Source organism: Nycticebus coucang, chromosome 22, assembly GCF_027406575.1.
Source record: "Nycticebus coucang isolate mNycCou1 chromosome 22, mNycCou1.pri, whole genome shotgun sequence".
In the NCBI taxonomy this organism is placed as follows: domain Eukaryota; kingdom Metazoa; phylum Chordata; class Mammalia; order Primates; family Lorisidae; genus Nycticebus; species Nycticebus coucang.
Window position 1 is genome coordinate 28653783 of NC_069801.1, and position 16320 is coordinate 28670102.

General features: G+C 44.9%; 1 protein-coding gene across 6 annotated transcripts in view; it reads left to right on the plus strand.

The window, feature by feature from the left end:
• Positions 1-3683: 3683 nt before the first annotated feature.
• ZMYM1 (zinc finger MYM-type containing 1) overlaps positions 3684-16320 on the plus strand; it is a 38304-nt gene continuing 25667 nt past the window's right edge. For 2 of the 6 annotated variants that reach the window (XM_053575249.1, XM_053575253.1), the window contains exons 1-2: positions 3684-3730; positions 15878-16047. In XM_053575249.1, the coding sequence (XP_053431224.1) occupies positions 15952-16047 (96 nt within the window). In that variant the 5' untranslated portion in view covers positions 3684-3730; positions 15878-15951. The other 4 variants (XM_053575252.1, XM_053575251.1, XM_053575250.1 and 1 more) reach the window with 3 other exon arrangements.

The window sequence follows — 16320 nt, forward strand, 5'->3', positions numbered from 1 at the left end:
CTGGAAGTTGCTGTGAGCTGTGGCGCCACAGCACTCTACTGAGGGTGACAGAGTGAGACTCTGTCTCTAAAAAAAAAAAAGTGGATGAATCTCAAAGGCACTATGAAAGAGTTGGGTTCAGGGACAGCGTCTGTGGCTCAGTGGGTAGGGCGCCAACCCCATACACCGAGAGTGGCAGGTTGGAATCCAGCCCCAGCCAGACTGCAACAACAAAATAGCTGGGCACTGTGGCAGGCGCCTGTAGTCCCAACTACTCGGGAGGCTGAGGCAAGAAAATCGCCTAAGCCCAAGAGTTGGAGGTTGCTGTGAGCTGTGATGCCATAGCACTCTACCAAGGGCAATAAAGTGAGACTCTGTCTCTAAAAAAAAAAGAGAGAGAAGTTGGGTTCAGAAGGTCACACACTGTATGATTTCATTTATATGATATTCTAAATGACAAAGATACTGTCCCCTTTGACCAAAATTTTAGTCAGGCCCCTTTGAGTCCTCTGCTTGACCAGGCCCAATCTTAGTCTCGTATTCTCTATTCTTGTAATATCCAGTTCAAGCAAGAATCCTGCTAAGTCAGTTTAGGCAAAATACCTCATCCTTGCTATCTGACCATCCTTGATAGTTCATCACCCTGGCCTACATTCGGTGATAATCCTATCAACTTAGTATAACCAAAAACCCTTTACCCTTGATGTTTCCTCTTAGTAATTTCCTATTTGCTGACCACCTCCCCCACTCTTTGATTGTCAATCTCCACTTGCCCTTGTTGAAGTTGGTATTGTGCAATATTTCTTAGCAGTCTCTATGCCTGTAACTATGACCCCCCCCCCTTGAATTGCATTTCCACTTTACCATCTTTATGAATAATTTTCTCATTGACATCAGAAAGACAAAACTATAATGACAGAGAGCTGAGCAGTGGTTGCTGGGGATTATGATAAGAGAGTATGAGTGCAGTGGAGGTTTTTGGGTGATGGTACGGTTGTATTTTGATTGTGGTAATGGTTAAATAAAATTTAAAGGAGGCAATTGGTTTGAATTGAGCTGCTGCGCTAAGACCAACAGATCAAACCAAAATGGAGCTACTCATGCCTAAGTCCCATGCCACCAACTCAAAACTAAGTTGTTTATCTGACCTTCACAGAAGTCAGGAGAGAGAGAGATAATAGCCAAATCTCCAAACAGACCAGTTTTCACCAGCATGATAAGGAAATCCTCTTTGATTTACACTTTAGTTAGAAAGTAACTTTAAAATGACTATCTGCCTTTTGTTCTCTGCTTCTGTTTTTCTCAGCATTTTTTCTGCTGGTAAAGCCAACCTCCTCTGCTCAGCTCATTGGAATATTTATTTTATTTCATATGATGAAGTGTTGTCTGATTCTGGAATCACAAATAAGAGCCAACTAGGTCTTTAAATTAAATCTGTTGTAATGAATTGTCTCTCTCTCTTTTTTTTTTTTTCCTGAGACACAGGGAGTCTCTCACTGTGTTGCTAAGGCTGGAGTCCAGTGGCTGTTTACAGGTGCAACCCTTGTGCACTACATCCTCAAACTCCTGGGCTCAAGGGGTCCTCTCATTTCAGCCCCCACAAAGCTGCGACTATAGGCCGGGGCCACCATGCCCTGCGGATTGTGTCTTTTGACACTATATATGTATTCAAATTCATAGAACATTTTTATTATACGTGAATTGAAAAAATAAAATAAAACTGCATTCTCAGTGGAAAGCTTCTTTTCTTTAGTTTTTGGATTCCTCTTTCTAGTCCCACCAAAAGAACTGGGTTAAAGCCTCTGGAAAGAGGCTGTGCCTGTGGCTCAGCGGGTAGGGCCCCGGCCCCATATACAGAGGATGGCAGGTTGGAACATGGCCTGGCCAAACTGCAACAAAAGAATAGCCAGGCATTGTGGCAGGCGCCTGTAGTCCCAGCTACTCGGGAGGCTGAGGTAAGAGAATCGCCTAAGCCCAGGAATTGGAGGTTGCTGTGACCTGTGTGACGCCCCAGCACCGAGGGCGACATAGTGAGACTCTGTCTCTCAAAAAAAAAAAGCCTCTGGAAAGTGTAGTTCTTTTTTTTTTTTTTTTTTAGGCAGAGTCTCACTATGTCGTCCTTGGTAGAGTGTCGTCACAGCTCACAGCAACCTCCAACTCTTGCGCTTAGGCGATTCTCTTGCTTCAGCCTCCCAAGTAGTTGAGACTACAGGTGCCCGCCAGAACGCCCACCTATTTTTTTTGCTGCAGTGGTCATTGTTGTTTAGCAGGCCCGGGGCGGGTTCGAACCCACCAGCCTCAATGTACCTGGCTGATGCTGTAACACGCCTGTGCTACGGGCGCCGAGCTGAAAGTATACTTCTTAACATAAGTTATTAGCCTAGTATTTTAAATTACCGAAGGGTTTAAATTTGAGGTTAACTCCCTTCATTTGCAAAGGGTCTCAAATTTAGACATTTGATAATACCTCTTTTCTTTATTGATTTTTTTTTTTGAGATAGAGTTTCACTTTGTTGCTCCAGGCCAGAGTGCCTTGGCCTCAGCATAGCTCACAGCAACCTCAAACTCCTGGGTTCAAGTGATCTTTCTGCTTCAGACCCCAGAGGTGCTGACTACAGGCGCTAGCCAGGAGGCCCACCTAATTTTTTTTTCTTTCTATTTTTAGTAGAGAAAATGTCTCACTCTTACTAAGGCTTGAACTCCTGACCTCAAGGGATCCTCCCTCCTCCACCTCCCAGAATGCTAGGATTATAGGAGTGAACCATCTCCTGGGGTCCAATGTATCTTCTATTGTGAAAGGCAAGATTGCAATAAATTCATCATTCGATGTTTTTTGTAGAGACAGAGTTTCACTTTATCGCCCTCGGTAGAGTGCTGTGGCATTACACAGCTCACAGCAACCTCCAACTCCTGGGCCTAGGTGATTCTCTTGCCTCAGCCTCCCGTAGCAGGGACTACAGACGCCCGCCACAACGCCTGGCTATTTTTTTTGTTGCAATTTGGCTGGGGCCGGGTTTGAACCCGCCACCCTCGGTATATGGGGCCAGCGCCCTACCCACTAAGCCACAGGCGCTGCCCTCATCATTCGATTTTATATAATCCTATTATGACTTCAGGAAAAGCACAATTAGATAATCCTATACTTTTATAGATGTTGAAAATATTAACATTTAAAATATATTTTTGGCATAGTTAGGGGGTTATTTTAATATACTCAGAGCTCCACAAAAAGAAGAATCCTGAATGCTTTATCTCTGGGGATAACGTCTTTTATTGGGAATTTACTCTGCACCTTGCACTTCACTAACTTTGCCCATGCTTCCCTATAATTGCCTATAATTACCCTCATTTTAAGGATGAAGAAATTGGGATTAACGAAGGTGGTCAAATCGTTTACTAAAAGACAGCTAGGAAGGAGTAGAGCCTCTCACACCAAAAAAATCTAAGGGCCCTCCCTGCCTGAGTCAAACCTGACGCTACCCCTAGCCCTTCAGGGTCCCAATCTGGCTGCCAGCTAGAGATGACGTCAATGGTAAGATCCTATGTGGACAAAAGGCCCCCTCCCATCCCCCTTCCGAGTTCTTCTATCCCAAGGTCGCCTGTCCCAGGGCAGAGAGACGAGCCCACGCCAGGTGGGCGGCGCTGCGCATGCTCAGCCGCACAGCACGTCGGGAAAGGGGCGGGGCAGCACAGGCGGTTTCGCATCCGAGAGCGTTTGGGGATCTTGGCGCGGCGAGTGACTCTGATTTTAGTAAGCCTCCTTCTGCGGCTCTGCTTTCGGTCTTTACTCCGTGCCTAACTGGAAAGGGGCAGAGTGCTGTCTGAGGGAGGATGACGCGCCGGGTCGGGGTTCTAGAGACGGAGCCTGATGCGGATTCCGCCATGTGGGGGTCGGGAACTCCGGGCCAGGCCCTGACCTGGATTGTGTTTGTCGCCTTATTTAACTATACCCGCAGAAAATCGGGGGGTCGCTGCTCCCCACTTCCAGCAGTTCTCGCCGCCTCCTGCTCCTGTATCGTTACTGGGCTCTCAGACTTTGGTCTCTCTCTTCAGCCTCCGTTTCTAAAGTACTCATCGGATCACACCTGTGGCACTCCATTAAGCAGTGATTTTTCAAACTTAAAAAAAAAAGTCATGGAACTCCTAAGATAGAATCATACCCAAGATCCCAGCTAAAAGAGATGGAATAATTGTAAAAGTTTGACTCGATGAATTCGGATTTGAAATTGTGATAAGATCAAGGTGCGGTACTGTATTTTGCTTTAGTTTTCAAGATTGAGAAGTTCTTCGTTTGCATGGACTCTTGTTTGCAAACGGTAACTTAATCAACTTTTTCGGGATGCAGTGTGTCAGCATGCTTTTCAATTAAACTAAACGATAAGCGTGAAAGTACATAAGTGGGGAAATTTCACTAATAACATCTGACAATAACTTGTATTCCCCTTTCCCAAAGTAGGAGATGATAAGCGCCCAAAAGGCTAGGCCTGTGGCGTAAGCCTGTAATTGTAGCACTCTGGGAGGCCGAGGTGGAAGGCTGGCTTGAGGTCAGGATTTTGAGACCAGCCTGAGCAAGAGTGAGACCCCACCTCTCCTAATAAAAAAAGAAGCCCTCGAAATGCGTAATAACTTGATTAGAACGCTTCACCCATTTAATCTTAGAGGGAAGCTAAGAGCCTTAACAGAGTAGGCGCACTTGGTAATAGTTAATTTGCTCGTGTGGTTTACTTGTGTGAACATAACACAAGTCAGATTCCAAAAAGGATGGTGGAAGTCTGTAACATTACTAATCAATACCAGAGCTGCGAAGAATTGAACTATATTCCCCCAAATAGTAGGAAATAGTGTTTTCTAAAGGTCTGTTAATTTAAACTATGCTTTCGAAGTCTCCAAAATACTTAATGCTTGGTATATAACAGAGTTAAATGTATCTCACAATGTTATTAGTTTTATTTTTATTTATTTATTTTTTTTTGGTAGAGACAGAGTCTCACTTTATCACCCTCGGTAGAGTGCCATGGCATCACACAGCTCACAGCAACCTCCAGCTCCTGGGCTTAAGCGATTCTCTTGCCTCAGCCTCCCGAGTAGCTGGGACTACAGGCGCCCGCCACAACGCCCGGCTATTACAATGTTATTAGTTTTAAATAAATTTTTATTTAAAAAATATGAAATGTTTGCCGAAGCTCAAAGCACAGTTTTGAGAGCTCCTGGTTTACCAGATTAATTCAAGGTCTTTGGTATTCAGGCGCCTTCCTGTTATGACCCACGTTGACTTTTCCAGGTTCAGTCCTTCTAGTACTCTTGCACTTTATCTTCAACACTAACTCTGCACCTTAGAGTTTCCATGTATTTCTGCTTACATACTGTACCTGCGGCCCCTCTGCCAGGAATATCTCTTCCATCATTGCTTGGTAGACAACGTTTTTGTTTTTTGAGACAGTCTGACTCTATCACCCTGAGTAGAGTGCTGTGGCATCATAAGCTAACATCAAACTCAAACTATTGGGCTCAAGTGATTATTTTGCCTCAGCCTCCTGATTAGCTGGGACTACTGGCCCTGCCACAACACCAACTTTTTTATTTATATTGTTTTTTGAGACAGTCTCACCATGAGTAGAGGGCTGTGACATCACAGTTCACAGCACCCTTCAACTCTTGGGGCTTAAGTGATTCTCTTGCCTCAACCTCCCAAGTAGCTAGGACTACAACTAGCGCCCGCCACAACGGCCCAGCTAATTTTTTTTGCAGTTGTCATTCATTGTTTAGCGGGCCCGGGCCAGGTTTGAACCTACCAGCCTCTGTGTATGTGGCCAGCACCATAACTACTGAGGTATGAGCGCCGAGCCCCAGCTGTTTTTACAGACAGGGTCTTGCTCTTGCTCGGGCTGGTCTCTTAACTCGTGAGCTCAAGCAATCCACCTGCCTGGGCCTCCCAGAGTATTAGGATTACAGGCATGAGCCACCGTGCCCGGCCTAGATGATTTTTTTTTTTCTTCTGGGTAGATACCTAGTAATGGGATTGCAGGATCAAATGGAAGGTCTACTTTTAGCTCTTTGAGGATTCTCTATACTTCTTTCCAAAAACATTGCAATCCCACCAACAGTGTATAAGTGTTCTCTGCACCAAGTTCATCTGCAGCATTGGGACTTTGTGATGTGGGCTGTTCTCACTGGGGTTAGGTCATACTTCAAGATCGTTTTGATTTGCATTTCTCTGATGACTAGGAACAATGAGCATTTTTTCGTGTTTTGTGTGTCTTGGGAGAAGGTTCTGTTCATGTCTCTTGCCCAGTGACTAATTGGATTGTTTGCTATTGTTGATTTGCTTGAGTTCTTTACAGATTCTGGTTATTTGCCCATTTTCAGATTCGACACATGCTAATATCGTCATCCATTCTGAAGGTTGCCTATTTGCTTTGTTTCTTGGGGCCTTACTGTGTAGAAGCATTTTTTTCTTTTTTTTTGAGACAGAGTTTCATTCTATCTCCCTGGATGGAGTGCCGGGGCATCATAGCTCACTGCAACTTCCAACTCTTGGGCTAAAATGATCCTCTTCCCTCAGCCTCCCAAGTAGCTGGGACTATAAGCGCCTGCCACAACTCCTAGCTATTTTTTAGAGGCAAGGTCTGGCTCTTGCTCAGGCTGGTCTCAAACCTGTGACCTCAGGCAATCCACCCACCTCAGCCTCCCAGAGTGCTAGGATTACAGGCATGAGCCACCATTCCTGGCCTGTGTAGAAGCTTTTAAGCTTGATCAGGTCCCATTTATTTATTTTTGTTGCTTCAGTTACCAATGATTAAACTTAAAATCATTAAGTTGTTGTTTTGGGGTTTTTCTTTTTTTTTTTTTTTTTGAGACAGAGTCTCACTTTGTCGCCCTAGTAGAGTGCTATGGTGTCACACCTCAAAGCAACCTCAAACTCTTGGTTCCCCACTTATCTAGTTTCAAGCGATTCTCTTGCCTCATCCTCCCAAGTAGCTGGGACGACCGGCACCCGGAACAACACTATTTTTAGAGAGGGGGTTCTCCCTCTTTCTCAGGCTGGTCTCAAACCCGTGAGCTCAGGCAATCCACCCACCTCAGCCTCCCAGAGTGCTAAGATTACAGGTGTGAGCCACTGCACCCAGCCCAATATCATTAAGTTTTCCCCACACTTTCTTCTAGAGTTTTTATAGTTTTGTGGAGGTTTTGTTTGTTTGTTTGTTTTTTGAGACAGAGTCTCACTTTGTCAGTAGAGTGCCGTAGCATTATAGTTCACACAACCTCAAACTCTTTGGCTCAAGCAATCCCCTTTTTTCAAGCCTCTCCAGTAGCAGGGACCACAGGCGCCCGGCACAACACCGGCTATTGGGGAACACAGGCACCTGCCACACACCTGGCTATTTTTAGAGACAGGATCTCACTCATGATCTGGCTGGTCTCCAACTCCTGAGCTTAGGCGATCCACCCGCTTCAGCCTACCAAAGTATGAGGATTACAGGTGTGAACCACTGCCCTGGGCCCTCTATAGTTTTGTGTCTTAGATTTAAATCTTTCATCTAGGCCAGGCACAGTGGCTCAAATGATCTCCTTGCCTCAAACCTCCCGAGGGAATCCAGGCACCTGCCACAATGCCCAGTACTTTTAGAAACAGGGTCTCACTTTTTGCTCAGGCTGGTCTCAAATTCCTGAGCTCAAGGGATCCTCCTTCCGAGAGTGCTAGGATTACAGGTATGAGCCACCACACCTCATTTTTAGCATCAGGAGGCACTTCCTTCAAAGTGGGCTTAGTTGCATTAGTAGATTGCATTGATCCTCTTGAGCTTTGATTTTAGGCCTTATTAGGGCTGGTCTGTTTCATTTTGCCCTTTCTTCTAGGAGGTGGTCTTTTCTCCCAAAGCATAGCCCTTATTCCCAGGGTGGAAGACCTCCTAGCATCTCCGAAAGTCCAAGTCTTTACCAAGGCCTCTGTCTTTGCTGATCTTTAATTATAACTCTCTTAGCCCTGCATAGCTCCTAAAATAATCTCTCCTCAGCTCTTTGGCTTGCTTGCTTTCTTCTTTTTTTAATTAAGTTTATTTATTTTTTTGTTGTTCCAGTTTGGCCGGGGCCGGGTTTGAACTCACCACCCTCGGTATATGGGGCCGGCACCCTACTCTCTGAGCTACAGGCACCACCCTTCTTTTTTTTTTTTTTGAAGCTGGGTTTGAACTTGCCACCTCCGGCATATGCTGCCGTCGCTCTATTCCGTTGAGCCACAGGCACCACCCCGCTCTTTGGCTTTCTAACTGCTCTTTTCTGTTAGGTTCTTGGAGTCTCACTCTATAGATGTGCAATTTAGGGGTCAGCCAATGACTTGGGGCAGGAGGAGATTTATATACATATTTGGGCATTTATTTCTGTCTAGTTTCTGCCCGTCCCAGATTGTGCCTCTTGAGTTCCAACTACTTTAGAACCCTGACTCTGTCTTCTGCTGTTTTCTGCTTGGGCTTTTTTGTTTTTGTATTTTTTTTTTTTTTTAATAAAAGAGGTAGATGGCGGCGCCTGTGGCTCAGTGAGTAGGGTGCCAGCCCCATATGCCGAGGGTGGTGGGTTCAAACCCAGCCCCAGCCAAACTGCAACAACAAAATATAGCCGGGCGTTGTGGCAGGCGCCTGTAGTCCCAGCTGCTCGGGAGGCTGAGGCAAGAGAATCACATAAGCCCAAGAGCTGGAGGTTGCTGTGAGCCGTGTGACGCCACGGCACTCTACCGAGGGCAGTAAAGTGAGACTCTGTCTCTACAAAAAAATAAATAAATAAATAAATAAAAGAGGTAGAGAAGTGACTTTCTGAAGTTACCACGTGAGCCACCAAATGATAGGTTTGAAAAATGCTCAATTACTCAGTAGGTGTTGCCCGCGGATGAGAAAAGAATTTCTCTAAAAGTATAAATTTATTTTATATTAGAGAAAGAGAAGAGTGTGAGGGGAAGAGATAGGAAAGAGAGAGCAGAGAGTAAGAGGGGGAAGATGGAGGAGAGAGAGAAAAGGAGCAAGAGAATGGCCTAGTATCCCAAAGAAAGAAAGGAAGAATGCCAGTCTACTTGGACTTTTTTCTCTATTCTGTCCTAGAAAGAGCCCTCAAGGGTAAAGCCTGTTAATTTTATAACTGTTTCCTGTAAGAGGATTTAGTATGCTAAAAGCTACTATGTTATACCTGGAGTTATCAGTTTTATTTTTAATTTTTGCCAATCTGATCAAATCTATAGCTGCGTTGGTTTGCAAATGTAGGATGTGAATAGGCAGTGATCTTTGCAGAGAGGAAAAGTGAGCACTGGTACAGTGGGGAGATTAAGTGCTCTCTCTGCAGCTGCTTCTTTGCCTTGACATCTGTTTCCTTTTCCTCTGGTCCAGGAATATGATAGTGTTTTCCATTCTGGGTCCTGCAGATCTCCCCGTGGCTGCAGCTGTCCTTTAAACTACCTCCTCTGACTTTCTATCTTCAGGGACTACAATCTCCTTTCTAGAAAAGTCATTTTAGAGCTCTCCCAGGCCTGCCTTTTCCTGCCTTTGGTGTGTCAGGTATAACCACCTACCCCTAATGGGGAGCTATTGTCATTCAATCAGACTTCCTCACCCCTAATTCACAGGGAGCAACCAGCCTACTTCTGAAATGTCCTTGTGGTTCGGGTGCTGGGCCTAGCATTTATGGGATCCCTTGGAAAGTACAGATAGAGGCCTACAAACCATATGACTGGATATTTGAAAGTTATAAATCAAAGTAACACTGTTAAATATGTTCCACCCTCCTGGGTTGACAATATACCTTTGTAATTACAAAGTAGAAAAAGATGTGTAAGGCTAGGGTTTTCAGGACTGAATGTAAGCAAGCTATCAACAATGACTGAATTTTTTTTTTTTTTTTTTTGTGGCTTTTGGCCAGGGCTGGGTTTGAACCCGCCACCTCCAGCATATGGGACCGGTGCCCTACTCCTTGAGCCACAGGCGCCGCCCAACAATGACTGAATTTTATGTATTATGTTTAAACATGGTATAATAAATGGTTATAGAAAATATTTGGGCGGCACCTGTGGTCAGCGAGTAAGGTGCCTGCCCAGTATACCGAGAGTGGCAGATTCGAACCTGGCCCTGGCCAAACTGCAACAAAAAAAAGCTGGGCATTATGGTGGGCACCTGTAGTCCCAGCTACTCAGGAGGCTGAGACAAGAGAATCGCTTAAGCCCAAGAGCTGGAGGTTGCTGTGAGTTGTGATGCCATGTTACTCTACAGAGGGCGACAAAATGAAACAATGTCTCTTAAAAAAAATTTTTTTTTTAATTTAAACATATAAATCGTTATTCATAATGTGATTTCTTCAAGCCAGTATTTATATTCATAAATATAAATTTCTTAAGTTCTTTTTTAAAAAGTTTCAATATTGGACTTTTTTAAAAAACAGAAAGTGACAGTTTTTTTTTTCCAACTAGAAGCAATGCCTTAGATAAACCTAATTGACTGTGATAATTTATTTATTTACAGTCTCACTCTGTTGCCTTGGGTAGAATGCCATGGTGTCATAGCTCACAGCAACCTCAAACTCTTAGGCCTGAGCAATCCTATTGCCTCAGCCTCCTGGAGTAGCTGAGACAACAGGTGTATACTACTATGCCTGGCTAGTTTTTCTGGGTTTTTTAGTAGAGACTTGGGGTCCTCACTCTTGCTCAGGCTGGTCTCCAACTCCTGAGCTCAACCATTCCACCCAGAGTGCTAGGACTATAGGTGTGAGCCATGGTGCTTGACTGGTGCTTTGATTTCAATTGGGACTTAAACTTTCAGGTAAAGGGAGTCTACTTAGTGGAAGTATAACAGGTGATTTCCAGTGAGTTTTGCTTTTCTGGTTGTGTATCCAGTTCAAATGGGCCAGATAGAAGCTATATGAGCTGTTTTTTGCACTTTAGTCAGCATAGTCAGGGTTTATTTATTTAATTTCCTGCCTGGGGTCAGGTGTCTGCAGTAAAAGCCAAGTTAAAGATGGGAACAAGGGAAGGGCGGTTGAGCCTCAATTTCAGAAATAAAAAGTATGGAAGCCAGGTGCAGTGGCTCACACCTGTAATCCTAGCACTCTGGGAGACCGAGGTGGGTGGATTGCCTGAGCTCACAAGTTCAAGACCAGTCTGAGGAAGAGTGAGACCCTGTCTCTAAAAATAGCCTGGCATTGTGGTAGGTACCTGTAGTCCCAGCTACTTGGGAGGCTAAGGCAATAGAATTGCTTGAGCCCAAGAGTTTGAGGTTGCTGTGAGCTATGATGCCATACTCTACCGAGGGTGACAAAGTGAGACTCTGCTCAAAAAAAACAAACAAAAAAAAAAGTGAGAGCAGAATTACTTGAGTCTTCCATGTACTAACTGTGAATAAAACCAGAGACCTGGAATTACTCCTCTAAGAACTTTAACTTCTCCAAATTTGTATTTTATCTTCTGCCCTCCAAAGTAATTAGTTGTAAAGCTCCTTTTATATATATATATATAAAGACAAAGTCTCACTTTGTGGCCCTTGGTAAAGTTCTGTGATGTCATAGCTCACAGCAACCTCAAAATTTTGGCTCAAGTGATTCTCTTGCCTCAGCCTCTCAAGTAGCTGGGACTACAGGTGCCTGCCACAATGCCCGGCTGTTTTTAGAGACAAGGTCTGGCTCTGGCTTAGGCTGTTCTCGAACCTCTGAGTTCAGGCAATCCACCTGCCTTGGCCTCCCAGATGCTGTAATTATAGGTGTGAGCCACCTCGCCCAGCCTATGGAAAGCTCTTTTTTAAAGAGAATCTGTTTTTCTTGGGAAAGAAGAAGAAAGGCGAGTCCAAGAGACTTGCGCCCTGAAGCCAAGCTAGTCTGTCAGGGAAGGATTTGGGGTCAGAGATGATAGCTACTAGAAAAGTGAAAGCAGACTTCAGTCAGGGAAAAAGGGGAACCAGTGTGTCCTGGAGAGAGACCCTGGGCAGCTTGGTGCCCAGTGCTCAGTGGTTAGGACACCGGCCACATACACTGGGGCTGGTGGGTTCGAACCCGGCCAGGGTCTGCTAAACAACAATGACAACTGCAACAACAAAAATAGCCAAGTGTTGTGGAGGGCACCTGTAGTTCCAGCTACTTGGGCGACTAAGGCAAGAGAATCGCACACTCTACACAGCACTCTATCAAGGGTGACATAGTGAGACTCTGTCTCAAAAAAAAAGAGGAGACCTTGGGGCTGAGCAGTCAAAAAGCTCCTCTATTTTCTCAAAAATTATAAAATGGAATTCTTTTTTTTTTTTTTTTTTTTTTTGTAGAGACAGAGTCTCACTTTATGGCCCTCGGTAGAGTGCCGTGGCCTCACGCAGCTCACAGCAACCTCCAACTCCTGGGCTTAAGCGATTCTCTTGCCTCAGCCTCCCGAGTAGCTGGGACTACAGGCGCCCGCCACAACGCCCGGCTATTTTTTGGTTGCAGTTTGGCCGGGGCCGGGTTTGAACCCGCCACCATCGGTATATGGGGCCGGCACCTTACCGACTGAGCCACAGGCGCCGCCCTGGAATTCTTTTTTTAAAGCTCAAATGTACAATCTTGTATACTGTGATTTTGGATTTTACCAAAAAGGAATCCATTGACTTGGGGATCGAGGAAAAGCAAGCATGGGAAAATGGATTTAAGGTTGGCCTGGTCCTGTGGCTCAGGCCTGTAATCCCAGCACTCTGGGAGGCTGAGGCAGGTGGATTGCTTGAGCTGAAGAGCAGCCCAAGCAAGAATGAGCTCTGTCTATTAAAAATAGAAAAACTAAAAATAAAATAAAATAAAAATAGAAAAACTGGGGCAGCACCTGTGGCTCAGTGGGTAAGGCGCCAGCCCCATATACCAAGGGTGGCAGGTTCAAAACCGACCCCGGCCAAACTGCAACAAAAAATAGCCAGGCATTGTGGCGGGCTCCTGTAGTCCCAGTTACTTGGGAGGCTGCGGCAAGAGAATCACTTAAGCCCAGGAGTTGGAGGTTGCTGTGAGCTGTGACGCCCCTGCACTCTACTGAAGGTGACAAAGTGAGACTCTATCTCTAAAAAAAAAAAATTAGAAAAACTGAGCCCAAGAACTTGAGGTTGCTGTGAGCTTTGACACCATAGCACACTACCCAGGGTGCTAGAGTGAGACTCTGTCTCAAAAAAATAAAAAGAAACCAGAAACTGGGCGGCACCTGTGGCTCAGTGGGTAGGGCACCAGCCCCATATACCGAGGGTGGCAGGTTTGAACCCAGCCCCAGCCAAACTGCAACAACAACAACAAAAAAGTGGGGAAAAAAAGGAAACTGAGCCGGACATTGTCATATGTACCTGTACTCCCGGCTACTCAGGAGGCTGAGGCAAGAGGATCACTTGAGCCCAAGACTTTGAGGTTGCTGTGAACTAACATGCCACATCACTCTACATAGAGTAACAAAGTGAGATTCTGCTCAAGAAAAAAAAAAAAAAACAAACCTTAGCCGGATGTTGTGGCGGGTGCCTGTAGTCCCAGCTACTCATGACGCTGAGGCAAGAGAATTGCCTAAGCCCAGGAATTGGAGGTTGCTATGAGCTGTGTGACACCATAGCACTCTACTGAGGGTGATAAAATGAAACTGTCTCTACAAAAAAAAAAAAAAAAACTTATGGGCGGCACCTGTGGCTCAGTGAGTAGATATACCAAGGGTGGCAGGTTCAAACCCAGCCCTGGCCAAACTGCAACCAAAAAATAGCTGGGCGTTGTGGAGGGTGCCTGTAGTCCCAGCTGCTTGGGAGGCTGAGGCAGGAGAATTGAGTAAGCCCAAGAGCTGGAGGTTGCTGTGAATCCTGTGACATCATGGCACTCTACCGAGAGCGGTAAAATGAGAGTATCTCGACAAAAAAAGAAAAAAAACTTATGTAGAAGGTAGATTTGATCCAATCTGATTAGATTTGAGAAGAGGAATTTGGTGCTACTCCTGCATTTCTGTGATAGAAATTGATCATATGATAGTGCCATTTACTAAGAAAGGGAGTATCCCTAAAGCAGGTTTGGGGAAGGAATACAGTTGTAAATCTCTTAAGTTCAAGAGAACTGTCGAACATTGGAATGGAGGAGATATTTCTTTTTCTTTTTTTTTTTTTTTTTGGCCGGGGCAGGGTTTGAACCCGCCACCTCCGGCATACGGGACTGGTGCCCTACTGCTTGAGCCACAGGCACCACCCCATGGAGGAGATATTTCATAGGCAAGTAAGTATTTGGAGCTTAGGAATGTAGGATCCAATTTGATTGGATTTGAGAAGAGGAATTGGGGCTGCTGCGTTTCTGTGATAGAAATTGGGCATATGATAGTGCCATTTGCTAAAAAAGGGAGTATCCCTAAAGCAGGTTTAGGGAGGTAATACAGCGTAAATCTCTTGAGTTCAAGAGGACTATGGAACATTGGAGTGGGGGAGATATTTCATAGGCAATTAAGTATTTGGAGCTTAGGAATGTAGGAAAAAATCAGCTCATAGGTGATAGTTGAATGTGAGAGAAGAATACTGGGGAATTGTGCTTTGGAGGAACACAGATGTTTTAGAAATAGGTGAAATAAGTGAAAAAGACTGGCAAATAAGAGGAAATAGGATGTGGAGTCAGAATTCAAGGAAGGAGAAAATTTCAAGGATGAGGGAAGGAGTGGTCAGAGAGGGTATGAGCTTTAAGTTAGATCCTTGACTGTATTTAAGTGCTTATGTAAGTGGCACCAATAGGAGGCGAAGAGGAGTTGAAGAAGCAGAGAGGATAACTGGAGGGCAGACGGGTAGTGAGCACAGGTAACTGCTAACCTCAGACGGAAAGCTTTGCATTTTCTGAGACTATTGATATGTTAAAAATAAACTGGTGGGGGGTGGCGCCTGTGGCTCAAAGGGGTAGGGCGCCAGCCCCATATGCTGGAGGTGGTGTTCTAGCCCGGCCAAACACTACAAAAAAAAAAATAATAATAAAAAAATAAACTGGTGGGAAGGAAAGGGATTGAAGTGGCTCACACTCGTAATCCTAGTACTCTGCCATGGATTGCCAGCGCTCAGGAGTTGCAGACCAGCCAGAGCAATAGGAAGACCCCATCTCTATTAAAAATAGGAAAAAGAGGGCGGCACCTGTGGCTCAGTGAGTAGGGCGCCGGCCCCATGTGCCGAGGGTGGCGGGTTCAAACCCAGCCCCGGCCAAACTGCAACCAAAGGATGGCCGGGCGTTGTGGTGGGCGCCTGTAGTCTCAGCTGCTCAGGAGGCTGAGGCAAGAGAATTGTGTAGGCCCAAGAGTTAGAGGTTGCTGTGAGCCGTGTGATGCCACGGCACTCTACCCGAGGGCGGTACAGTGAGACTGTGTCTCTACAAAAAACAAATAGGAAAAAGAAGACAAAAAAAAACTAGCGGGCATTATGACAGGTGCCAGTAGTCCCAGCTACTCAAGAGGCTGATGCAAGAGGATCTCTTGATCCCAAGAGTTTGAGGTTGCTGTGAGTTATGATGCCAGAGCACTCTTACCAAGGGCAACAGAGTGAGACTCTGTCTCATAAATAAATAAATAAAATAAAAAATGGTATGTTTGGGGTGGCGCCTGTGGCTCAATGGAGTAGGGCGCTGGCGCCATAAGCAGGAGGTTGCAGGTTCAAACCCAGCCCTGGCCAAAAACGGAAAAAAAAAAAAAAAGTAGGTTTGGTGGTTTTGTGCTGCAGCCAGAAACAGACTTTTAAGAAGAAAGCACACAGGTGGTAGCTACCAGAGAAGTGTAAAGCAAAAATGTATTGCGGAGTAATGGATGAAGGGAAGGAAACCAGTGCTGTTTCCTTTGAGGGAACCTTGAAGCCCAGTTCTTTAAAGACCCTTTTGTGGTTCCATAAAATTATCATGCTTTAAAAGACTAATTGTAAAATCAGACCCTATCAATATTTTATTTTAGGAATCTGGAAACTGTTCCCCAGGAAGAATCGCATTAGTCTGGAACTGGAGGATTCCTTTGCATCAGATACTCAAATGAAGGAACCACCGTTAGATGGTGAATGTGACAAGGCAGTGGCACCACAGCTGGGGCTACTAAAAGAAATTAAGACAGAACCCGACAATGCTCAAGTAAATGTTTTACCTTATTTTATTTTTTTTCTAGAGCAGCATTTAATTATAAGTTTTAGTTATAAGGGTGCTGAAATTATGAGTTGAAAAACTTAAGTCCTTATCTTCCCCAAAGCAGTTAATCAAATAATACACGGACAGGGTATGTGGTTTTATGTGCTGTCACAAATATATGCCAGAAAGTGATTTGAAAAAATAGACAATTTGGAATTGGGCTTTTAGATAGGTAAAAGGATTGCTTATGGTAGTATGGCCAAGCTAAGGTGACACATT